The 26,920-nt window shown below is 38.7% G+C and overlaps 1 protein-coding gene across 3 annotated transcripts in view; it reads left to right on the top strand.

Annotated features, from left to right (window-relative positions):
• The window catches only part of flt1 (fms related receptor tyrosine kinase 1), a 184,560-nt gene that overhangs the window by 135,065 nt on the left and 22,575 nt on the right, over positions 1-26,920 (top strand). For 2 of the 3 annotated variants that reach the window (XM_087988200.1, XM_043692014.2), the window contains exons 17-27: positions 500-635; positions 7,733-7,837; positions 8,498-8,611; positions 9,246-9,334; positions 11,453-11,603; positions 13,109-13,206; positions 15,778-15,900; positions 16,000-16,111; positions 20,267-20,366; positions 23,970-24,075; positions 26,113-26,252. In XM_087988200.1, the coding sequence (XP_087844326.1) occupies positions 500-635; positions 7,733-7,837; positions 8,498-8,611; positions 9,246-9,334; positions 11,453-11,603; positions 13,109-13,206; positions 15,778-15,900; positions 16,000-16,111; positions 20,267-20,366; positions 23,970-24,075; positions 26,113-26,252 (1,274 nt within the window). The remainder of the gene's footprint in view (positions 1-499; positions 636-7,732; positions 7,838-8,497; positions 8,612-9,245; positions 9,335-11,452; positions 11,604-13,108; positions 13,207-15,777; positions 15,901-15,999; positions 16,112-20,266; positions 20,367-23,969; positions 24,076-26,112; positions 26,253-26,920) is intronic. The other variant, XM_087988199.1, reaches the window with a different exon arrangement.

Below are 26,920 nucleotides of genomic sequence, written 5' to 3'. Positions count from 1 at the left end.
TTCTGAAGTTAACTTGAATTGAAATAAATATTAAAATGTTACCTAAAAATAATCATGTGCTAATTTTTAATAGATATAATTCTAAAGCAAACATTTACAGTATTCTGCAGAAGGTTAACTTTCTTACTGAAAACACTTTCAATTTTGTTTCCAGAAAAAGATATAACTCTATAATTGTTCTTGTTAAATAAGCCCTAACACTGCATGATTATTTTGTCAATGCCTGCTGTTTAATCAAGACACACTTGACAGGCTACATAACTTACTGCTAATTAGTCCAGTGAAAGATGCCATTTAGTTTTGAATGAATCACACTGGTGGTTTTGTTGTAGTCTGTTGAACCCTAAAGGTTACTTCAGACATAATGCATAATGATACAATGTTTTTCTTTCCAACTACTAACCATTAAGATGATGAGTATTGGCATGGAGACTGTAAAAATCTGCAGGACAAATGTCCACCTTGCATGAACGTGATTTCTCATGTTTTGATTTTCCAGCCACGATCAGCAGAAATAAAAACAGATTACCTGTCAATCATAATGGATCCAGATGAAGTACCACTCGATGAGCAATGTGAACACCTTCCTTATGATGATAATAAATGGGAGTTTCCTCGAGACAGGCTGAAACTAGGTATGTGCACAAAATTGTAACACTGTTTGGAAAAGGTATGATGATATGTTTCAAAATTTGTGACAGTCATCTATATTTCTTTTTCGCAACAAATCAGTCAAAATGTCACTACATTTTATTCACATATCAGCACATTAAAAGGCCACATACGAATAAATGCAGGCCATTCAACTTCACGTTCAATTCCAGCCTCAATCTCAAAGTGTCAACTGATACTATGTTCAGATCCAACATAAAAGTATGCAAAAACAATGAACACATGCTTACTCTTCTGTAATACCAATTCTGTTGCTGCCTCAGGCCTTTTGCTGGTACAAATCCTCAACAATGCTCTTGTCATTGCCAAACTCAGCTATTTCAGTGCTGTCCTGGCTGGTCTCCCACCTAGGGAGCTTTGAATGAACAGTAAAAATTAAACAGGATGGAACTATTTTCTCTGTGTCATCTAGTTCCTTAAAATTATAAAGGGTTTTGAATTGATGAGCATGGAAAACTGCCTTCACTTTTGTCTGAGTTTGAAACAAGGGTGCATCAATAAAAACTTAGCTCCAGTAGATCGAATAAAGAATTGAAGAGGAATTTCTTTTACACACAAAAGCACTAAACACATGGAACTTGCTGTCCCTTGGAATTGTTAAAAGCGTTTCTACATTTTAAGGAATGGGCACATAAATAAGAAAAAAGGAAATTAGATATCAGGCAAGTTGAAAAGATATAATTGGAATGAAAGGAGATTTGTGCACAGAATAAATGCGGGCTTAGACCAATTGAATAGAATCGTCTGATTCTGGGATGAAGACTGTATGCAATTCAATGCATCTGAAGATACTCTTTTAAAGGATGAAGTTGATAATATCTTATCTGATCGTACGTGCCACTGATAGGTTATTATAACTTCTGAGTATTGAGATTATTTGTTATGAACATGGAACTGTGGCTCAAGAATGCTCCCCTCCTTCATATTCTGTTCTTAGAAGTGCCATCATCAAGCAAGGCACTACAATTGTCACAAGCCTTGGTGGTTTTAACTGTAGAGATCTGACTGACCTGTCCAGGCACCAGATATGCAACTTGAACATTCTTATGGTCTGTTCCACAATATTCCTGGTGGTACTCAATGCTGAATTGATTTTCAGCCTCTGTTATTGGAATCCAATGTTGTGCCTGCTACACAATGTGTTTGAACACTCTTTATCCAGCAAAAGAACTGTGAGTCGACTTTTCATAATAGTAAAACAATAATATTCTTTTATTTGACAAAATTAATAATAGAACAATGAATACACTATGAACTAATGATAAACACTACAAATCTATCTTATGCTTTAACTTAACTTTGGATGACCATATACCACCACCCTAGAACTTGGTCAGGTTCCATGTGGTGATGTTGTCTGGTCTTCTTCTGATAGTTTTGGAGGTGTCTTCTCTTTCAGTGGTTATTCCAGGGGCCAGTACAGTGGTTCAGTGATTATCACTACTACCTCACAGCGACAGGGACCCGGGTTTGATTCCCACTTTGGGTGACTGGCTGTGTGGAGTTTGCACATTTTCCCCGTGTCTGCGTGGGCTTCCTCCAGGTGCTCCGGTTTCCTCCCACAATCCAAAGTTGTGCAGGTCAAGTGAATTGGCCATGCTAAATTGCCCATAGTGTTAGGTGCATTAGTCGTGGGTAAATATAGGGGTGGGGATTGGGTCTGGGTGGGTTTCTTTTCGAAGGGTCAGTGTGGACTTGTTGGCCCAAAGGGCCTGTTTCCACACTGTTGGGAATCTAATCTAATCTATTCTCGTTACCACACTGAGTGTGGTTTTGCAGTGATTCTTGTACTCCAAAGTCATCGCGCCTTTTTAGGATGGTCTTGAGTATCTTTTAACAGATCAATCAGGTTCAACCACCTTGATTGACCAGACCCAACAAGGTTGGGCGTTGATGGCAGGGTGTCCTTAAGTATCCATTACTGGAGATGCTGGGTGCATATAGCCTCCTCTAAATAAGGGTCTGTGGCATATTCATGTCTGATGCACATTGCCCTGAGGATGATGTCCATTGCCTCCATTCAAACCCAAATCCAGGTGTGTTTTGTAGGGTTTCCAGCTACCAGTTTAGTTGCAAACTGTCTGTTGGCAGCTGCAGCCTATCTGGATTCTGTAGCATGTTTATTCGAACAGTCACTTTGGTCAAGACTGAGTTTCATTTCCCTGTATGCTTAAATCAATGTCCATTTTTTGTAACTCCATGATAAGTTCACCATTTTCCACCATAAGTTCATTATTTTGAGTGACTCACCCAGCCACCCCAATAACAATATCACCTATTAAAAATTACAAGGCCACTTCAGATCTGAGTCTGCAGTGAAACTGCAACACATCAAAAATGTACCCAACCAGGGCAACCATGAGATGTGAGAGAAAGTGAAGACTGCAGATGCTGGAGAGTCAGAGTCAAAAAGTATGGCACTGGAAAAGCACAGCAGGTCAGGCAGCATCCAAGGAGCAGGAGAGTGGATGTTTCGGACATAAGCCCTTCGTCAGGAATATAGTGAAGTAAGGGGGTTGACAGATAAGCAGGAGGGTGGAGGTTGTGTTATGTAGAAATGAGCTGCTGACTGACTGTCATAACCGATTATAATCAGATGCTTTGTGGAGCTGTGATACACATAAAGTTGTGTGTTGTTAACACTTTCATAGTTATCAGAAAGACAATGTCTCAGTAGAAAAAAAGGCAGCGTGTCAAATTACAGCAACTCAAAGCGGTATTTCAGAATCTAGCCAGTGTCTGTTGCAGGAACACAACAGAAGTAGGCCATTCAGCCCCTTGAACTTACTCCGCCATGCTCAATTGTGGCTAATCATCTACATCAATGCCCCCACATTCCCATACCGCTTCATATCCCTTGATGTTAGCAGTGAGTAGAAATCTAAAAACCTCTCACTTAAACTATTTAATGTCTGAGCTTTGATGGTCCTATGGGATAAAGTAATCCAAAGATGTACCACTCTGAGTAAAAGGTTCTTCCCACATGGAGAGATAAGGTGGGGCGGGGGGGGGGGCTTGAGAGAAGGTAGCAAAAGAGTACAATAGGTGAATGGGTTTGGGGATGGAGGTGATAGGTCAAAGGAGAGGGTGGAGAAGATAGGTGTGGAGGAAGATTGACAGGTGGGACATGAAGATGGTGTTGAGCTGGAAGGTTGGAACTGGGATAAGGTGGGGGGAGGGGAAATGAGGAAACTGGTGAAGTCCACATTGATGCCCTGGGGTTGAAGTGTTCCAAGACGGAAGATGAGGCGTTCTTTCTTCAGGCATCGGGTGGTGAGGGAATGGTGGTGGAGGAGGCCCAGGGCCTGTATGTTCTTGGCAGAGTGAGAGGGGGAGTTGAAATGTTGGGCCACAGAGTGTGGAGTTGATTGGTGTGGGTGTCCCAGAGATGTTCCCTAAAGCGCTCTGCGAGGAGGCGTCCAGTCTCCCCAATGTAGAGGAGACTGCATCGGGAGCAGCAGATACAATAAATGATATTGGTGGATGTGCAGGTGAAACTTTGATGGGTGTGGAAGGCTCCTTTGGGGACTTGGATGGAGATGAGGAAGGAGGTGGGGGCGCAGGTTTTGCAATTCCTGCGGTGGTTGGGGAAGGTGCCAGGACAGGAGAGTGGGTTGTTGGGGGGCGTGGACCTGACCAGGTAGTCACAGAGGGAATGGTCTTTGCAGAAAGCGGAAAGGGGTGGGGTGGGAAATATATCCCAGGTGGTGGGGTCCGTTTGGAGGTGGCGGAAATGTCAGCGGATGATGTGGTTAATGTGAAGGTTGGTACGGTGGAAAGTGCTCCTGCGAGGAGGTTGAGCAGTTCATCAACTTCACCAACACATTCCACCCCAACCTTAAATTCACCTGGACTATCTCTGACACCTTCCTCCACTTCCTGTAGGGCTTTTGCCTGAAACATCGATTATCCTGCTCCTCGGATGCTGCCTGACCTGCTGTGCTTTTCCAGCACCACTCTAATCTAAACTCTGGTTTCCAGCGTCTGCAGTCCTCACTTTTACCTAGTTCTCCCCACATCTCAGGCCTAAATAGGTTGTCTTTTTTTCTGATACTGTGTTCCCTGATTCTAGCCCCTATTACCATGTATAGCCAGGGGACATGTTTTCTGCATCTACTATGTCTATTCCTTTTAAAAGAAAAATTATGTTTCTATGCAATCACTTTCTTTCTTCTGAACTTAACAGAATACAGGTTCAGTTTCCACAATCTCTCCATATAGGATAACCCCTCCAACCCAGATGAAAGCAAAGTACTGTGGATGAATGAGATCTGAAATAAAGGGAGAAAATGCTGGAGAAACACAGCAGGTCTGGCAGCATCTGTGGAGGGAGGAACAGAGTTAACATTTCAATATAACTCTTCTCCATCCCTCTCAGTCTGGTGAACCTCCACCGCACTCCTTAATGAAAAGTATATCCTTCCTTAGGCAAGGGTCCACATTGGACGTAATATTTCAGGCATAGTCACACTAATGTTCTATTTAATTGAAAGATTACTTCTTTACTCCTGTACTTAAAACCACTTGTGATAAAGACCTTCATACTGTTTACCTTCCAAATTTCTTGCTACACCTGCATGCTGATTTTCAATGATTTATGAACAATGACGCCAACACTTTCCAATCTTTCACTATTTCAGAAATAGCTTCAAAGATAGCCACACTATGTTCCACCTGCTATGCTCCTGTTCCCACATTTAACTTATTTAAATCCTCTTGAAGCATCTTAGCAAACTCTTCAGAACTAACATTTTCACCAAGTTTTATATCATCTGCAAATTTGGAAATATTACAAATTGACCTCCAAATCTAAATCATTAATATAGACTGTTCTCTGCTGTTAACCAATCCTCAGCGTATGCTAATTTTGCCTATGCTAATTTAATCCTCTTGCTGCCATGCACTTCCATTTTCTCTATTAACCTATGTGGGACTTTATCAAAAGTCTTTCAAAAACCAAAGTCACCACAACATCCTCAAAAATCTCAAACATGATATTATTTTCATAATTCCATGTTGATTCTGTCCAAACAGGAAATTATTTTCTAAATATCCAGTACTCACATCCTTTAAAATAGATTTTAGTATTTTCCCTACTACAGATCTCTTCCCAAATGTAGGCCACCGTGTATTCCCAGCAGTCCCATAGTTATGGTAATTTGCATGTCTTCTGGGCAGGGCAGGGCAGATTTGGATCAAAGTGAGTCATGGGTGCAAAATTGTGATGGCTACTTTTAGTGGTAGACTTGCAATATAGCAACTATGTGAAAAATCCAGAAAGACTCACACTGTACAGCAGTCCATAGATTCTGCAGTACATTCACACCCAGGCCTGATGATGCAAGATGTAATTTCAGTAGATCTTGTTCTGAATAATCATAGTGAGTGGGAGTCATTGCTGACTTTTCCCTTGTTAATCCAAGAGCAGTTGTTTCCTTGGTTAGAACCAGTTAACACAGTAAAAAGATAACTGAACCTAGGACCTGCATTGCATAACTCAATCAGATATATGTTTAATTGAAGTCAGCAGTACTTTGAACTGTTTTCCTTGTCAAAGCAAAGTTAGTTCCTTCATTTATTTTAAGACAGGAAGCTTAAGTTATAGGTTAAATTGATAACAGAACCGTATTCTGTTTGTTTGGGTGAGAATCATGGTTGTTCCCTGTATTTTATTAATTCCTGTGACTATGTATTACAGAAACAAAGCAGAATGTGCAGAAGATGAATAAGTTGGAGTCAATAAAACCACATTGACTTTGACTTAAGTTTTCACTGTCATTAAGAGCCGACAGTTTGTTAAATTCAGAATGAAATTTCAATTCTTAGCTAAAAAGTACTCAGCATGCTTGTGCTACTGATTCCCTGCTCCTTGAGAGGTTTATGGGCAGCAAGTAAGGTATTGCATGATTAGCCAGTTCAGCCAGAGCAGAAGCCGGTACACTTCAAAACATGCTCTGTCCTGGCCTCTGAAGATGTTCCCAGCTTTCTGTAGTATTGAGATCATTGGAATTCACATTGTGAGCAGTTCAACTTGGTTCCCTGTCCCCTCATTATCGTGACCTTACATATAAAAAGAATTGATAAAAGATCTCCTAAATCTGTTTCTCAAATAATTTCTCTGTCTTTCCATTACCCTAAAGTTACAGTGGAGGTGCACTGACAAATTTTAGCTCTCTGATAATTATTTCCTCTTAATTCAATAAATTAATATTCTGCTGCCTTTCAAAGAGAAGGCATTATCCATTTATTTGACTAGAACTGCTGCCAAATAAGGTAGTTGCAAATACATTCCTAACATCACTGTTTGTTGAGATTCACTCAAGGCAGAGTGCAATAGCACTGACTTAGTAACTTGCTTGAAACTTTGTTGTGTTCAATGTTTGCTAATGAATGAACCTATAGCTAAAGTGTGTTTTGATTTTCTTGATATTAAATGTTTCTAGCTTATAGGTTGGAGGTATTGTCACTCATGGTCCAAGTATAACAGAACCATTCAAAAGTTTTCTCTTTTTTCACACTTTAGAATCTGAGACCACTGGTCTTTACGAAGCTGACTGATAGACTTTGCTTTGGCTTTGTCCTCCTTCTTAATTGGAACTGAAGCTGATCAGTGTTACTCTACAGGAGCCAATAAAAATTAAGAATCAACAATATGGATACTTAAATATTTTCATTCATTTCTCGTCCATATATGAAATTATATACATGTAGTTGCCTTTACTGTTATGTTAATTTCCTTATAACTAACCATTTTTAGTACAATTACTGCCACCACTCTCTCCATATCCACTTATTTCAAGAAGATGATAGGAAAATCTTTTTTGGAGATCTGATGAAAGCATTGCTTCATAGATAATATGTTAAGATTTCTGTTACAGTATCTATATTTCAAGAAGAGGACCATGCAAATATCACTCTGTCACTGGAATGCCAGTGTTTAGCTGAACTATTATGCAAATGTTCTGAGCCTGATTATTGCTTTGTAAATTCTAGACAGGATAGGAATAACTTTATTTGAATATTTATTTTATTACCTGTTTGTCTTTGTCTTGATCAACAGGTAAAACTCTTGGTCGTGGGGCTTTTGGGAAGGTTGTGGAAGCTTCTGCTTTTGGTATTCATAAATCATCCACATGCAAGACTGTTGCTATTAAAATGCTGAAAGGTAATGTGATTCTGATCATGTTGGATAGTGATAATGATTGCGATAATAAAAAAGATTTGACACATATTGAACCAGTTTGCTTTTTTGCCATTTAAGGAATAAATTCCTTCTTAGTTAAGTGTCTGAAAGTGTTTGAGATTCTGCTGCAAAAATATGTTGGCCTCAAGTCCTTCAGCTTGCAATTTACAACAGTTAAACCCGGAGAGCCTCCAGCAACGCTATTGCTAAGTGCCCTTTGTTTTGCTTCCCCACCATCATCTACCTTGCAGTGGATGGATGGAAGTTGTGCCTTTACAAGAAAACCAGGATCCTCTCAGTAACAACAAATATCTAGAGTACAAATGTTTTCCTGGGGATTACCAGCAGAATCTCTGTGCAATTTAGGGCCCTGTGTATTCCTAAATGAAGTTTGTCCATTTATGGACAGGAAATTAAAGAATGGGAAAATAGCAAATGTTAAATGCCATTACTATTGATGATGGTTACAGTATTTTTCCAGTTCTTTATGTGTATGTTTCATATTTGCATTAGTATTTGCATATCTATAGAGGACAATTAAAACCGTCACTACTTTACTTTTATCAGCAGGATTTTGAAAATGACCAAATTAAATATTCTTATTCTGGTGTTTTAAATGATTTAAGATTATTTTCTTCCCAGAGGGGGCAACAGCCAGTGAATACAAAGCTTTAATGTCAGAACTAAAGATCTTGATTCATATCGGACATCATTTGAATGTGGTGAATTTGTTGGGAGCATGCACCAGACATGGAGGTTCGTAATTTTATAATTGTAATGGAATTTATTAATAGCACAAAGCAAAACATTCAATAAAGTTTGAGTTCAAAACTGGTTTGTTTTATTAGGAGAACCTCTAGTGAACTAAATCAGTGTGGATGGTTTGCTCTATTTGGTGTGAAAGTGGAAATTTTGGGAAGAACATTTTATAAAAATCAAAAGAACTGCAGATGCTGGAAATATGAAACAAAAACAGAAATTGCTGGAAAGTTCTAAAGAAAGGTCATTGGACCCGAAATGTTAACTCTGATTTCCTCTCCAAAAAGACTGCCAGACTTGCTGAGACTTTCCAGCAACTTCTGTTTTTCTTTTAGTTATTTACTTCATTATAACACTCAGGCTTTTGATATATTATACCAATCTTTAGGTAATGGTGACCCTCCCCACCTTCCCTGCCCCCACCACCACCATCCTCACCCCAACCCCCATTCCTGATGAAGGGTTTTTGCCCAAAACGTCTACTCTCCTGCTCCTCGGATGCTTCCTCACCTGCTGTGCTTTTCCAGCACCACGCTCTCGAAACTTAGAGAATTAGTCCATGTCTTATTCTAGGGAATTGTTTTAAAGAGTAATATTTGATTTACATAATGTCTAATTTTTCCATTTATAGGTCCTTTGATGGTAATTGTTGAATACTGTAAATATGGCAATCTCTCCAACTACCTGAAGAGCAAGAGAAATAACTTTGTCCTGCATAAGGTGATTGCAACTTTAAGATTTTTATTTTAAATACTGAACTACTGAGATCTCATGTTATTACTGGAAATAGATGTCCACAGGTGGTATGTTTTGTGTACAGCAGGGGAATTCTCCATGATGCATTTGTTTCTAGTTTGCCACACACAAGAGGTTTTAAACTTAAAATATAATATAAGTGATGACAGAAAGATAATATTTGCTTTACATGTTCAACACTTGCTAAAGGTATGAGCAGGAATTCACTACCATTTCATGTAGAAGAGTGTGCCAAAACATGTGTCACACCACTTTAGAAACAGGATTGAATTTGTTTCGGCTTCTTTCTGGCATCAAATTGTCACCGGTAAAATCCCTGCACCTATTGGCATAGGCTTAAAGATTGGAAAAAAAAAGCTATGATCAGGCCTCATCCAAATAACTAGGGGACTAGTTTCTCCTTGTCCTTCTGGCTCCATATTAATTTAAAACAAAAATTATACTTATCATCCATGTGGAGGATGCTGCCAGTGCCACATCTACAGCTGAAAAAAATGTAGCAGTGCAAGCCTTACACCCACTGTCCTCAAGGCATCACAAATTCACGAGCACATCATGAGCATGTATAAAGATTCAGAGATGTCTACAGCACAGAAGGACACATTCCAACCCATTGTTCCACACCAGTCATCAAAAATCTGACTCCACTAATACTTTAGCTCTTAGCCCATACATGGCAATCCATGTAAATATATAAATGCTGCTCAAATGTTACGAGAGTTTCTGACTTGCTCACTGCCTGTAAGGATGGTTAAGGCAGACCCCCACCAACCTCTGGGTGAAAAAAGATTTTTGACAGCTCCCTTCTTAGCCTCTGTCTTTTGCCTTAAATCGATGCTTCCTGATATTGACTCCTCTTCTAATGGAAAAAGTTCCTGTGCCCTTATTAGCCTCTACAGGCTGGCTACTCTTTCTCCCCACGTCCAAAAACTGCAGTGACTCACCAAGTCAACAGGCTGTCAGTGATGACCATACGCTGGAGAAAACCCCCGTGTTGATGATATCTCCTCATTGGGCCTGTCAACTATAAACTGTAATGTTATCCTTCTCAAATTACACATTGCACACTTGCAAACATCTGAAAGTTTTGAGAAAACTTGTGCTTCAATATACTTTAACATGTACTATTTCTATCGAAAAACTAAATGAGATCAAACTCTGATGGCAACTGCTGTCACGGGAAAAGGTGTTATACTTTAATTCAGTGCAATAGATGATCTTGATTACCAGCCATTTTGATTAGTGCTAACCTCCAGGTTTGAATCTAAAGCAGGGGGTGTCCATATATCTAGTGGACCTGAATAGACACACTGGGTTCAGGCTCTTTGGAAAAAACAAAACATTGCTTTTAGGCCCATTCAGGTGCGTTCAAGCCAAGCAAAGCCTTTTTTTCCAAATGATCCTATATGGTAAGTTTATCTGAAAACCAAAAATATCTTTTATCTGAAAAACAAGGTTTTCAGACAAAGGATTCCCGATCTGTAAACGTCTATCAGGTGTCCCTTCAACATTCCCTGCTCCAAGGAAAACAAACCCAATCTATCTGATCCTCCCTTATATTGCAGCTCCCCCAGCTCAGGCAGCATCCCTTTCGAGGAGTCTTACTTGGGCATCTCGAGTAGGATTCAACCAATTTCCTGATGGGACATTTTTTTTGGCCTTCTGAGGGGTGCGCAACATTAGAATTGCAATTGGGTTTCATTTGCACAATCTTTTGTGCCATCCAGAACTAAAACTCCTTCAGTGATGCTGAAAAAAAATTAACTCTATAAAGCTGGGTTGGGATTAGGGCTGAAGTTATTTATCTTGTGAAATTATACAATCACTTATATCAAGTATTCACTGGGTTCACACTAAATTTGCCTTTCTAAGATTAGCTCCTTTCAGTGATTTAGAACTGATGCTACTAAAGGAATTACTCTTCCGTTTAACTGTTTCCCTTGGCTGCAGAGTGAACTGAGAGGTAATGGGGAGAGGGTAAAACACAAGAAAATGCAAGACTTTCTCTTTCGTAAAGAGTTGCTATTTATTTTCAAAACATATTGTTTTACCAAGCTTTCTTCATGTGCTCCATCTGTATAGGAAACTAAACTGCAGGCTGACCCCATTCAAGAAAGGACTGCCATGGAGGGTAAAAAAAAAAGGCTGGCTAGCGTCACAAGCTCTGAGAGCTCCACCAGCTCTGGGTTTGATGAAGACAAAACCCTAAGTGATGTTGAAGAGGAAGAGGAGGGTATGAACGGATTCCTTCCTGATTTACAGCCTTCAAAGTTATTTTTACACCGGATTGACTATCTTTGATGTCCTTGCTGATTATCTATGTAATAAACATCCGTGGGATATTCTTAATAGGAGGAGGCACACCTTTCAGTTTTGGGAAGGAATAAAAATACATGGTGTGCTATGAATGACAATTATAGTTCTTATCAGATTATCTTGAGGTTTTCAGAACAGTAGGGAGGAAACCTCACCTTATTATTTTGCCACTAATTGACTCTGCGAGGTGAAAAGGAGTTAACAAACATCAACAGTACTGCAACTTGCTGGAGCTTCACCACATGATCTGAGGTTTTACTGCAGTAACTCGCCAACTCAACAGACTGTCAATGATGACAATATTTGGGAGAAAATTTCCTTGTTGATGATATTTCCTCATTGAGGCTGCCAAATATACATTGTAGTGTTAGCCTGCTCAAATTACACATTTGCAAATATCTGAAAGTTCTGAGAAATATTATGCTTCTCATGCGTACTATTTCTATGAGAAAACTAAATAGGTTCAAACTCTGGTGGCAAATGGTGTTTCAGAAAAGGGTATTATATTGTATCTCAGTGAAATAGATGATTTTGATTACCAGCCATTTTAATTAATGCTAACCTTCATGTTTGAGTCTAAAGCAGTGGGTGTCACAAGTCCAGTTGATTTGAACATGGCACTCACTGCTTTAAGCTAATCAATAAAAAATCGTTTGTAAGTATGACCCGAAGCTTCAGTTCACTTGCTATTTTGATGGTGATGAAAATATTGTCAGAACTGCTAAAAAGAAAGGCCATTGCAAAACAGCATGGTAAGAATCGATTCTTTCTGTTCAATTCTAATTTACAGCTTCCAGGAATACTGGAGAGGATAAAAAGAAATAATACTTGGCATAACAAATCACTAACACTTGACATTATAAACCACTAATGCTTGTAAATCACATTGACTTGCTAAGAAGGATTTAGTTGTTGCTGTTGTGAACCACCAAGTTAAGTACACTGATAGGAGCGTATATATGAATTCTTTGAATTGGTAATGCTGACCCCATGTTTCCAGTTAAGTCAACCAGACCAATATTATTGTTGGTCATGACATAACAAACCACAAAGGCTTGAATTCTGAAACAAAACCCAGAAATGGTGGTACCACCCAGCAGGCCAAACTGCATCACTGGAGAAAAGGCAAAAACGTAATGCCTGAATATTGCATCAGAATTATTTTTGCTCACATCCTAGTTCAGGGGGACAATAGTGTACAATGGAATTGGTGAGGTTTCCCTGCTGACCTACTGCCTGTTAATATACAGATAACCACTAATGTATTCTCTTCAGAATAGTAACTTAAAGTTTACAGATACACTATTCAGTTAAATCTTACAGCTTGTAATTTGTATGTTAACTGTTTTATTACTGCACCACTGATTGTAGCAACAAGTCAAAGTTAACATTAAAATTTTCTTTTCAAAACATAATTTGTAGATGCTGATGAGTTGTACATAGGGCCAATTACCATGGAGGACCTGATCAGTTACAGTTTCCAAGTGGCCCGAGGCATGGAATTCCTGGCATCAAGAAAGGTTTGAACACAATACTGAGTGAAATTCTGAAACTCTGGTTGATTGAAATTAGGGATCTTTTTTTTTCACTTTTGTAATTTGTCACCATAACTGGCCCAATATAGCAAAAGCCTGAATGTTATAATGAACTAAATAACTAAAAGAAAAACAGAAATTGCTGGAAAGTCTCAGCAGGTCTGGCAGCATTTATGGAGAGGAAATCAGAGTTAACATTTAGAGTCCAATGACTCTTGTTTAGAATGTTCCAGCAATTTCTGTTTTTGTTTCAGATTTCCAGCATCTGCAGTTCTTTTGATTTTTATAAAAACAGTTCTGGAGTAAGTCAATGGGACTCAAACTGCTCACTCTCTTTCTCTCGCCACCGATGCTGCCAGATTTGTTGAGTTTCTTCAGCACTTTCTGCTTTTACTTCAGATCTACAGCAACCACAGAATTTTGCTTTTATTTCAATGATATAATGAATATTGCTTCATGATTGTATTTTAAATAAACAGATTATTTTTCCCATTGAAATGTTATAGTTTGTCATGCTAATTCGATATTACCATTTGCTGATAATACTGAGTTTAAATTATTATGTTATGAACAAACACCATACGGCACATGCTATATCAATGGAATGGGAAAAGTTTGAACTCATTCATGTAATAGATTCTTAAACATATTATCTTTAAAATGTTTACAAAATCTGAATGTTTCAATTTAAAATGAAATGATCAAATGCAGTAGCTATTGAACCAAAACAGACAAACAAGAAGTCCTAAAAATTCCAGAACACATTTTTAAATCATTTGTTCATTGGTTGTGAATGTGGCAAGACCATTTGTTTTCTTTCCATAATAAGAAAGTGATGTCAGTCACGCCATTGAACCTCTGCAGTCCAGATGGTGTAGACACACTCATAGTACTGTTAGGGAGGGAATTCTAAGCTTTTCCCCAATAATAGTGAAGGAATAGCCATATATTTCCAAGTTACAACAGATTGTGGTTTGGAAATAGTGGTGCTTCTCATGCATCTGCTGCCCTTTTTTTATAATTGGCAGTGATCATGGGTTTGTGAAATTCCATCGAAGGAGACTTGCTGGGTTGCTGCAGTGCATCTTGTATAAGGCACACACTGCAGCTTGTGTGTGTTGAAGTTGGATGGGATGCTGATCAAACAGGTTTCTTTGTTCTGGTGTTGAACTTCTTGATGTTGTTGGGGGGCACCCATCCAAGCATGTGGAAAGCATTTCATTACACTCTAGACACTCTAGACTTGTGTCTTCTAGATAGTGGATGGGACTGCAAAGGTTAGTACATTGTGCAGAATTCCCACCTGGTTCAATCAAGTGTTTGGTAAATTATAAGTTTCAGGATGTTGATAGTGAGAAATCCAGTAATAGTAATGCAATTGAATGTCAAAGAGGGTGATGGTTAAATTCTTTCTGGGTATGCTCATTCCCCAGAACTTGTAGCTTTTGTGGTACCAATACCATTTACAACCCCATGTCTGAATGTTGGCCAGATCTTGCTGCATATGAGCACAAACTGACCAGTTATGAATGGTAATTAACCCTGTGTGATTCTGACATCTACATTGAGCAAATGTGATAAAGTTTAGTACCAAAGGTTCAGGAATTCTATTCACCCAATTAATATGGCTTATATTTAATTAATTAATTAGTTAACAAAAATACATTTTAATTTAAAAACTCAGTGTTGAAAATCTACTTATTAAAAGGCCATAAGACTTTAAGAATACCAACATTAGTCCTGTTATATATTAATGACTTCAATAGAACTTATGAATTTTTAATTGATTAACCAATATAGTAACCTTTTAATAAAATTATAAAATTAAAAACAGAAATGCCACAAACAAATATGAATAAATATCTGAAGTGAAACATTGTATATTGATCTATTATGTATTCAGCATTTATAACTTTCACTTTAGAAATCTTAGCTAAAAGATCATTTATTAGCATGTACCTACAGATCTCAATAGTTTGGAGCAAATCTGAAGATGTAGTGCTCTCTTTAATTTAGTTAGTATAGTTGAGTTAATAGTCAGTACAATGAATGTCACACCCTGCTCAGTATGTGCTCTATTATCAATTATCATTGTTTTTCATCATGTGTAGGAGATCCTGTGCTTTGTTGTGAACCACTACGAAAGCGTCATGGAAAGATCAGAGTGCAAATATTTTCATTTGTTTTCTTACCTGTTGTCCACTTGCCAATTTAGAACATTTATGTAAACCAAGCTATAACACTTAAAGGCACATTGTGAGACCCGACACGTGACGCCAGCTCTTCCTCACATCCCGACCTACATTGAATGATTATTACATTTAATGACTTGATTTCAAGCTGCGATTTCTGAAAACAAGTACATTTCTTACGTATGTTCTAAGGAACTCGAGCAGACTTCCTACTTATTTCCCAGGAAAATTGTTAAATTTTTATTTTTTTGAATCATTAAGGAAGAGGTTTTACTAAAAAAACTTTAGTATAAATAATGATGTCAGGAAATTCATGGGAAAGATTGAGGAAATGAGTTTTGAGAGTGCAACTCTTTTATTACAGTGCATCCATCGAGATCTGGCAGCAAGAAATGTCCTTTTATCTGAGAACAATGTAGTTAAGATTTGTGACTTCGGACTTGCACGAGATATTTACAAAGATCCCGATTATGTACGAAAAGGAGATGTAAGTTCATTTAATGACATTGCATGTTAATGTGACAGCTAAAAGTGAACTTAGCTAAGAAGCTAGTCATGTCAATAACTTATTCATCATTATTTACAGGCAAGGCTCCCTCTGAAATGGATGGCCCCTGAATCCATATTTGACAAAATCTACAATACTCAAAGTGATGTCTGGTCTTATGGAGTTTTGCTATGGGAAATATTTTCCTTAGGTATGTCATAATATCTACGTATATCACTGTCAATAGAACACAGGATACTTCAGGACAACATATTGACATACAAGGATATTCATTTTAAAGGAAGATAAGTTTATTTGTACAAATAGTTTTTTGACTCTTATGTCAGAGTCACAATGTTGTGATGACTCCCAGTGTGCAACCATGAACTGATGTAGAAACATACACACGTTGCAAGTTTCATATGCAAACTCCTTAACTGACCAAGAACTGCATTTACTGCCTGTTTGGCAGTAGCGGATGTGGGAAGGAGACAGGAATGAGGCAGAAGCTTCATAAACATCCTCAAAGGGAAAAGATATATTAACATCTCAAATGCAAATTTAGTCAGTTCTAGCAGTAAACAAAGTTTCTATTTATATGTCACCTTTACTGTGGAGAAACTTTCAAAACCGATACATGGAGAGAGATACATTAAGCCAAGGAAGGAGAGGTAAGGATGCATGGGCATAAAAGTATTCTGGATTTTAAATGTGAGCCAATGTTTTCATTTTACAAATGCGACTAGTGTGTTGCTACACTTTATTGTTTTTATTTTGGTCTGTATTGCATTCTATCACTTTAATGAAATTAGCAAGTTCATCATGAAATCCATCCATTTAAAATTTGGGGTGAGTCAGAATTGATGAAATGAAGGATAAAAGATGATAAAGGAACTTTGATGAACCAGATCTGAGAACTAAGTACAGTTCACACCTGAGAACCATTCCTGTCATTTCTTAACTTTTGTTAGTTCAAAAAATTATGGAAACCATTGAATTCCACCAAACAGTATTTCCATAGCTTACAGCCATTATATCAAGTCCACATTTTGCATTTTCTATTGAACATAAACTTTTTGTTACTTTTTGTTCAGCAATTAGCACAGAAGTTGAATATGCCATTCTATAGCTACTGACCATCTTAAATGTTGCCTGCATAAAGTTAAGGGACTGTGAAATGCTAACCCCTCTAGTATGTTGGGTTATGAACCTAAAGGGTATGGCCTCCTGTCAAAATTGTTGAAATGAGGAGTCAACATTGGAAGAAATAACTGATGAGCTGATCCTAGGACATAGAGAGATGAAAAGCATTTGAATTTTAAGGCCCCTTCCAACAAAATATAAAGAATACTTCAATAGCTCGACTGAATATAAAGAGTAAATAATTTAAAATCTAAGTTTAATACATTGTACCGAGTAATGGATTATGACATGTTGACCATTTATTAATTCTGACAGTCTGTTCTGTATTGCAACGCGTTATTGATAGCTGTTTGCATTTTAAGCAGAAAATCAGCTCCTATATAACGTCTAGAATATAGAGTCATACAGATGTGCAGCACGAAAACAGACCCTTCAGTCCAACTTGTCCATGCCGACCAGATATCCTAACCTAATCTAATCCCATTTGCCAGCACTTGGCCCATACCCCTCTAAACCCATCCAATTCATATACCCATCTAGGTGCCTTTTAAATGCTGTAATTGTACCAGTCTCCACCACTTGCTCTGGCAACTCAAAAATATAGTTTTTTCTGCCTCGTGGAAACAGCAATTTATGGCAAATGGGGTATTTTGTGTGACATAAGTCTCTTATTCCCAATTCTAAAATGACCATTTTTTGGGGCAGCACGGAGGCTCACTGCTGCCTTACAGTGCCAGAGACCCAGGTTCAATTCCCGTCTTGGGCAACTGTGTGGAGTTTGCACATTTTCTCCATGTCTGCGTGGGTTTCCACTGAGTGCCCCAGTTTCCTCCCACAATCCAAAGATGTGCAGATTAACTGAACTGGCCATTCTAAATTGCCAATGGTATTCAGGGATGTGTAGATTAGATGCATTACTCAGGGGTAAATATAGGATATTAGGTCTGGGTAAGTTACTCTTCGCAGGGTCAGTGTGGACTTGTTGGGCCAAAGGGGCCTGTTTCCTCACTATAGGGATTCTGTGATTCTATGCAGTGATTGTAGCTTGAATCATCCAGTGCTATAATTTGGGTTGGCTATTTGACCTAGGCCATCGATGTTCATAACTTATCAATGGAGGATGGATATAGAAGTAGATTTGGGATGATGGTAGAAATTATAGAGATGTATTTGTGGAATGACCAAATAAACTATGGGACACAATTAGAGGTCAGAGAGTTTTTGATTCTATCTTTTTTCAGTGTATCCAGGTATGCACTACTCTTGGTTTACTCATTCCATTCTAGAAGCTTCCCAGATGTCCTTATTTGCACTGCTCTTTCCTGGAATTCATTTCCTATTGGTCTGCAGTACAGGATCATTATTCAAACCTGATTGGGATTGAATGATAGGAGCTGCCAGTCAAAGTTTGTCATTTTAAGATGAAGGATAATGATGCTTCATTCTTAAACAACCATCTCTATGACAGAAACCAATCTATTGTTCAAAGTAACTCAGAGTCATAGAGTCATAGAGATGTACAGCATGGAAACAGACCCTTTGGTCCAACCTGTCCATGCCAACCAGATATCCCAACCCAATCTAGTCCCACCTGCCAGCACCCAGTCCACATTACTCCAAACCCTACCTATTGATATATCCATCCAAATGCCTTTTAAATGTTCCAATTGTACCAGCCTCCACCACTTCCTCTAGCAGCTCATTACTTACACACACCACCCTCCCTGTGAAAAAGTTGCCCCATAGGTTTCTTTATTATCTTTCCCCTCTCACCTTAAACCTATGCCCTTTAGTTCTGGACTCCCTGACCCCAGAGAAAATACTTTGTCTATTTATCCTATCCATGCCCCTCATAATTTTGTAAACCTTTATAAGGTCACCCCTCAGCCTCCGATGCTCCAGGGAAAACAGCCCCAGCCTATTCAGCCTCTTCCTATAGCTGAATGCCTCCAACCCTGGCAACACCCTTGTAAATCCTTTTTGAACCCTTTCAAGCTTCACAACATCTTTCCGATAGGAAGGAGAGCAGAATTGCATGCAATATTCTAACAGTGGCCTAACCAATGTCCTGTACAGCCACAACTTGACCTCCCAATTCCTGTACTCAATACTCTGACCAATGAAAGAAAACATACTAAACGCCTTCTTCACTATCCTATCTACCTGCGACTCCACTTTCAAGGAGCTATGAACCTGCTCTCCAAGGTCTCTTTCTTCAGCAACACTCCCTAGGACCTTACCATTAAGTGTATAAGTCCTGCTAAGATTTGCTTTCCCAAAATGTAGCACCTCGCATTTATCTGAGTTAAACTCCATCTGCCACATCTCAACCCATTGGCCCATCTGGTCAAGATCCTGTTGTAATCTGAGGTAACCTTCTTCGCTGTCCACTGCACCTCCAATTTTGGTGTCATCTGCAAACTTACTAACTGTACCCCTTAGGCTTGCATCCAAATCATTTATGTAAAAAGCTTTAGATAGGTCCAAATGAAGATGAGAGCTGTGACAAAAGCAGCTGGTTAATAGCTGTATGTATTACTGCACACGAGTATAACAGGTGGAATATTGAATATATTTGTAATATAAGCCATGACAAGTTTAAGAAATAGCAATATCATATATTGCTGCTGCTTTGCATATCATAAATAAGGTGTCACAGAAAACATTTCTGCCCCATGCTGCCAAAACATGACTAAAATTCAGGATTTCAATATGCTATGTAGGATTTTAAATTATTTAGTTGTCTCGATGCAGTGGACTTGATCTTATACCTTAATTTAGGACTGCTCGTATTTTGTATGTTATAATTTAAGTCTTCTATTTTATGGTCATTTCTCAACTCTTGTGAGCTTTACAAGTGGTCTGTACTGGTCACAATTATAGGACTTTGAGTGGTACATATCTGTATTAAGCTGTGAGAATGCATTGTTTCTTGACATTTTATATATTGGATTCTTGAAATCAACAATTCCCTGCACCAAATATCTGCACATTTTCTTGATGTTTAAAGTTGACATTTCTGTCACCTTCCCACAAATTTTACTGATATCCATTTCCTTGTCAGATCTGACACTGAAAAAATAATTCAGTTCAAAGATAATAGTCACAAACAGCTCTCATTCAGCACAGTGTTATAAGCTGTATTCATGGTAGAAATGACAGAATTACATGTCACTATTGTAGTTATTTTTCAAATATGGATATATCTGCATGTTGAATTCAGGAGCATCACCATACCCAGGAGTTCAGATTGATGAGGACTTTTGCAGACGACTAAGGGAGGGCACAAGGATGCGAGCTCCTGAATATTCAACTCCAGAAATGTAAGTTGACTGACAGAAATCTAGGAGTTTCTAAACTGCAAAAGACAAGGTCACAACTCACATCCTGATAGTTGCAAGGGACAACGATTTATTCACAACTGTCCTCTGAACAAAAATTCAACCTTTTTACTCACTAAAACCTAGGGGAAAGTGAGGACTGCAGATGCTGGAGATCAGAGTGCAGAGTGTGGTGCTGGAAAAGCACAGCAGGTCAGGCAGCATCCAAGGAGCAGGAGAATCAACTTTTCGGGCATAAGCCCTCTGAATTTTCCTGCTTCTCGGATACTGCCTGACCTGCTGTGCTTTTCCATCACCATATTCTTGACTCACTAATTATCTGATTATGTAATGGGACCTTATTACTGAATGTTCCAATGAATCAATAACTGGCCAAGGTAGAAATTACATCATTAATTTACAGTTGGACACACTTGGATGTGAAAGTGTTGGAAAACCAATAAAAATAATCCTGATTATTATGCATATAATATGGTTTCATAGTACCACTGAAGAAATTATTGGGAACTACCTGCTAAATGGGTTAACAGAAGGTTTAAAAAACTGAAAAACTGCAGATGCTGGAGATTAGAAATAAAAAGAGAAATTGCTAAAAAATTCAGAGGTGTGGCAGAGAAAGTAGAACGTGTTCTGAAGAAGGGTCACTGGATCTGTAATGTTAATTCTACTTTCTCGCCATAGATGCTGCCAGACTTGCTGAGATTTTCCAGCAATTTCTGTTTTTGTAGCAGAAAGTTAAGTTTCTTCTGCAACACCAAAGATTGGTGTTATTTTCATTAAAACGCAGTGGTTATGTGGAGTGATTTAATAGTTACATCTATAATAATGAATGGTTGCAACAGGTTAGAAAGAGGCAAACAAGCTTCAGCCCTACAATGCCTTATTTAGTAATAGTTCACCTCTGAATAAGGAGATTATGGATCTAATGTCAGATCAGAACTTGGGCACAACAGTTTAAGCTGTCATTCCAGTGCACTGCTGAGAAAGTTGATATGACTATACTTCAGTTGAGGCATTAAACTAAGACCCCATCCGGTCTCAAAGGTGGACGTAAATGATTACTTGTCCAATACTTTGAAAGAGAAGAGGGGAGTTAGCCATGTTTTCTTGTGAAAAAAATTTGCCTCTCATGTCTTTTTTAAATCTCTGTCCTCTCACCTTAGAAATGTGCCCCCAGTCTTCATCTCAAAATATTATAAGATGTGGCTAATGAGATTTGTAGATGTGTCATCAATTTTCAAACAGTTGTTAGTTGTGGAAAGATTCCATCAGACTGGAATATGGCAAACATAACCCCTCTTTTCCAGCAGGAATAGGGGGCAGAAAGCAGGAATCTATAGGTTAGTTAGCTTTGCTGACTGTCTGTGGGTAAGGTTTCAAATCCATCATTAAGGAGTTTATATCTGGGTACTTTAGAAAAGCACAAGGTAATCAGGAAGAGTGAGTATGGCTTTGTCAAAGGGAAATCATGTTTTGCCAACTTATTGGAGTTCTTTGAAAGGATATCATGTGATGTGGATAAAGGAGAGCCTGTGGACATACGGTACCTGAAATTCCAAAACGCATTTGACAAGTTGACACATAAAAGGTCTTTGCACAGATTTAGAGCTCATGGTGTAGGGAGCAACACAATTAATATGGATAGAAGATTAGTTAGCTGGTCTTCTGAAAATAGAAGTACTGTATGCATAAATCGATTTTTTTCTGCTTGGGAGGATGTAATGAGTGGAGTCCTGTAGAGGTCTGTGCTTTGGCTTCAACTTTGGATAATTTATACCAATGATTCAGATGAGGGAAGCAAAGACATGGTAGCTAAAGGGCAGCACAGCCACACAATAGTTAGAACTGCTGTCTCACAGTGCCAGGGACCCATGTTTGATTCCAGCTTTGGGCGACCGTGTGGAATTTGAATGTTCTCCCTTAGTCTGTGTGGGTTTCTGCCAGGTGGTCCGATTTCCTCCCATAGTCCAAAGATGTATAGGATAGGTGAATTGGCCATGTTAAATTGCCCATAGTGTCCAGGCATGTGCAGGCTCTGGGGAGTAGCCATGGTAAATGTATGATTATGGGATCTGGTGGAATGCTCTTCAATGGGTCGATGTGACTCGATGGACCAAATGACTTCTAACTGCACTATGGAGAGCCTAGGATTCTAAATTTGTAGGCGACACAGATAGGTAAGAAAGTGTGTTGTGAAAAGGACATTTGAAGATGCAGATGGATAGAGGAAGCTTGATTGTGTGGTCAAAATAGAGAGAAAGAGAGAGAGAGACTGTAGAATTCTAAGCTGTAGAGGATTTCTAGTGCATGAATTGCAAAATTTAGTAGCACTTGTAATCAAGAAGACTAATGGGAAGCTATCCCTTTATTACGAGAGGAATTCCACTTAAAAGTAAGAGATAATGCTTCAGTGACACAAGTTATTGGTTTGACCACATCTTGAATATTGAGTACTGTTTTGGTTTCTTTATTTAAGGAATGTCAAGGGAGACAGTTTAGAGGAGGTTTACTAGATTGATACCTGGACCTGCAGGTTAATTTATGATGCTAGGTTAGACAGACTGAGCCTGTTTCCATTGGAGTTTAGAGGACTGAGGGATCTCTTAATTGATCTTGACATGAAAAGGATGTTTCCTCTTCCAGAACCAGTTGTTAAACCATGTCTCCTAGGTCTGGAAGAGGAAACGTGTTAGAAGTGACACCTATATTTGATCGTAATTTTTTTTTCACCTGCATTTGGTTCCCAAGTTCTGCCAATGCTTGATGTTGGTGAGTGACTTTGAAGGCAACATGGGTGATATTAGGGGCCATGGGCATTAGTTGGCATGTAGGGTGCTTGTGAGGGTGAGGGATAGAGGGTTTAACTGCTTCTGAGAACTGAGGCAGGCATTCTAACCAGTTTATCACAGCATTTGACTATCCCAATGGCCTCCCGCTCTCTGTCTCTATGGTAACTAGGCCTGTGCACCCATTCACCCGAGCAATAGAGAAGTGATTTGTGATACTGCTTTCTGAAAACAGCTCAGTGAGTTAGGAAATTTTCCAATATAAACTACCTACTTAAATCGCTGAATTTTGGCCCCAGGTCAACTGAACATCTCTAAACTGAGGTATGAAGTATAGGTGAGTAAAGGAAATTGAGGTGTCGATCTAATTGAATGGCAGAACAGACTGAATGACTGACTCATGTTCCTATGTTGTGCTATGTAGCAGATTTTCTCCAATATTTTAGTGTCTTCCAAGTCAATTAATACTAAACCCAACTTAAAATAGACAAAAAGTAAAATACCAGTGACACTGGAAATCTGAAACAAACACAGAGAATGATGGAGAAACTCAGTAGGTCTGGCAGAATCTTAGGAGAGAGAAAAACAGAGTTAACAATTTGCGTCTGGCATAATTCTTCCTCAGAATTAATGTAGACTCCTCATTGGACAAATCAACTGTAAAAATGAGATTCAATTCAAAACACATAGTGTTTATAGATGCCTCTTAATATTTATTTCACAATGTCACTAAAAACATAACTGACATCATTATTTATTTTAAAGTCGAACAATTAATTGTTTGTTGGATCTGTTCTAGTTATCAAACATTACTTGACTGCTGGCATGTTGATCCCAAAGAACGCCCGACGTTCACAGAGCTTGTGAAAAGGCTTGGAGATTTATTACAAGCAAATGCCCAACAGGTATTGTGTTTGTTTTTCTGCCCATGCACTGGATTTCGGTTATTGTTAATAACAAATATTTGAGTTGGAATGTTTTAAGATTCAAGATTGAACTGTTATAAAAATAAAAGATTCCATTTGGTCCATCGAGTCCGCACTGACCCTCTGTAGAGCAAGGCATCCAGAACCACCCCCCCATCCTATCCCTCTAACCCTGCATATCTCATGATTGATCTACCTATCCAGCACATCCCGGGACACAATGGACAATTTAGCATAGGCAATTCACCTAATGTGCATATCTTTGGACTGTGGGAGGAAGCCTGAACACCCGGAGACAACCAACACAGACATGGCGGGAAAACACAAACTCCACACAGACTGTCACCTGAGGGTGGAATCGAACCCAGGTCCCTGGCGCTGTGAGGCAGCAGTGCTGACCATTAAGCTGGCATGCCTCTCTCTGTCACGTCTATGCCACTAATTTTTTGTGGTGATTTAAATTCTGATAATAATGCTGAAAAGGCAAATATTGTCAAAGCTTTTTGTCATTTATTCATCAGGACATTTCAAATGAATATCAATTCAAAGGGTAGACCAAAACCTTCAACAAAATATGTCTTTTCTCCGCAATACTCAAGTTCTGTATTACCAAAGGACTATTTACAATAATTTTCTTGTAACTTAGGTTTATTCAGACAAGTGGATGTTCTATATTTTATGCAACATATAGTGCTTATACCAGATACATATAACCAGGAACAGAATCCGTTAACTTCAACCTAAGGTCACAAGCTTTTTTCTTTGTTTACTTGTGGGCCTTGGGCAGCATTTATTGCCCATCCCTAGTTGCCCTTGAGAAGGTGATGGTGAGCCATCTTCTTCAACGTTTGCTAACAAGGAAACACTCCCTTAACACTCAGTAGTATCAGTGTGTACTATCAACAGAAATTTACCAAGTCTATTTAGATAGCACCTTGCACATCCATGATCACTTCCACCCAGAAGGGCAAGGGCAACTTTACATAGGAATACTGCCCCCTGCCTTGGAAATGTATCACCATTACCTCAATATCTCTAGGTCAAAATTCTGGAATTCCTTCCCGAAAGGCATTGTGGGTCAACCTACAGTATATGGACTGCAGCAGTTCAAGGGCAACTAGAGACGGGCAATAATTGCTGCTCAACCAGCAATGTCCACAGCTCATGAGTCAATTTAAGAAAGTACATGTGCTGTATATATAGACCCACAATGCCTTTAGGGAGGGAATTCCAGGGTTTTGACCCAGTGTCACTGAAGGAGCAGTGATATATTTCCAGGTCAGAATGGTGAGTGGCTTAGAAAGAAATTTGCAGGTGGTGGTGTTCCCATGTAACTGCTGTCCTTGTCCTTCTAGATGGAAGTGGTCATGAGTTTGGAAGATGCTATTTAAGGTTCTTTGTGAATTTCTGCAGTGCATCTTGTAGACAGAACACACAACTGAAAATCAGTGAGAGTGACTAAATATTTATGGATGTGGTGCCAATTACGAATGCTTTATCTTGGATGGTGTAAAGCTGCTTGGGTGGTATAGGAGCTGCATCTATCCAGGCAAGTGAAGCATACTCCATCACACTCCTGACTTGTGCATTGTAGGTGACAAGCTCTGGGGAGTCAGGAGGTTAGTTACTTACCACAGTATTCTGAGCTTCTGACTTGCTTTTGTAGCCCCTGTATTTATATGGCAAGTCCAATTTAGCTTCTGGTCATTGGTAACCCCCAATTTAGCTTCTGGTCATTGGTGTTAGTAATGGGGGAATTGAGTGATGAATGTCAAGGGATTATTGTTAGATTGTCTCTTATTGGACATGGTCATTATTAGACATTTGTGTGGCACAAATGTTGCTTGCCACTTGTAAGCCCAAGCCTAGATATTGTCCAGATCATGTCACATTTGAACGTGGACTGCTTCAGTAAGCTATTATTGTCATTATTAGCTGCAAAGAGCAACTCTTCCACCACTTCTGAATATAAGGGTTTTTTTACGTATAAAACAAAAGATATGTTCTCTTTTGCAGGATGGAAAAGACTACATCCCACTGAGTACCAAACTGGTAACAAATAGCTTTCACTTTTTGATCCCAACATCACCAGATTCCTGCTTGGGAGATGAAATGGAGAATTCAAAATTTAATTATGAACATACAGGAAGCTTTGGGTAAAATATATTGTTCTTTATCTGAAAAATGAAAATACCTACTGAAAAGGGGCTAAATTTAATGTAGCCCCCTGGAGCATGTATGATGTTAGGCAGCGTGGGAGAATTGGGTCAGAATATATACCTGATTTTCAGCTTTTCCCAGTTTAGTGGATCTCGGGGCTAGTACCTAAGACAGGCAGACTGTAGTGGTGGTATCTGTTTTGCGAGAATTAATTCTGTCCAAGCTCAAGGATTAACAGTGAAACTACAATTGTTGTAAGTACAAAGGCAATATACAAAGGATACTCTAAGATTTCCCAGCATGCATGCAGGTTTAGTTCTATCACATTTATCATCATTTCTCAAGTTAATTCTTAAGTCAGTAAATGTAAATGGAAAAGGAAATTAAGTTTAGATATGACAATTAAGATTGATTTCATCCTCAAAACTGTGATAAGATGAGACAAGTTTTAATCCAATTTTAACACCATTTACAATTATTTCACTTGAGACAGAAATGAGATTTAAAAATTGCCTAATTTTTGCACAGTCAAAATGTTTAATACTGGCTACCCTAAAATACTAATGCAGGAAACAGCAGTTATTAAATCACTCTGACTAGAAAGATTGAGCTTAAATCAACCCATATATTTTTTCTTAAAAGCGAATGATTAGGTAGAGAACCC

This window comes from Chiloscyllium plagiosum, unplaced genomic scaffold, assembly GCF_037043375.1.
Source record: "Chiloscyllium plagiosum isolate Xiang-an unplaced genomic scaffold, Cpla_swu_hap1 HiC_scaffold_6, whole genome shotgun sequence".
In the NCBI taxonomy this organism is placed as follows: domain Eukaryota; kingdom Metazoa; phylum Chordata; class Chondrichthyes; order Orectolobiformes; family Hemiscylliidae; genus Chiloscyllium; species Chiloscyllium plagiosum.
The sequence above is the reverse complement of the archived record's forward strand: the minus strand, read 5'-3'. Positions and strand labels throughout refer to the sequence as shown.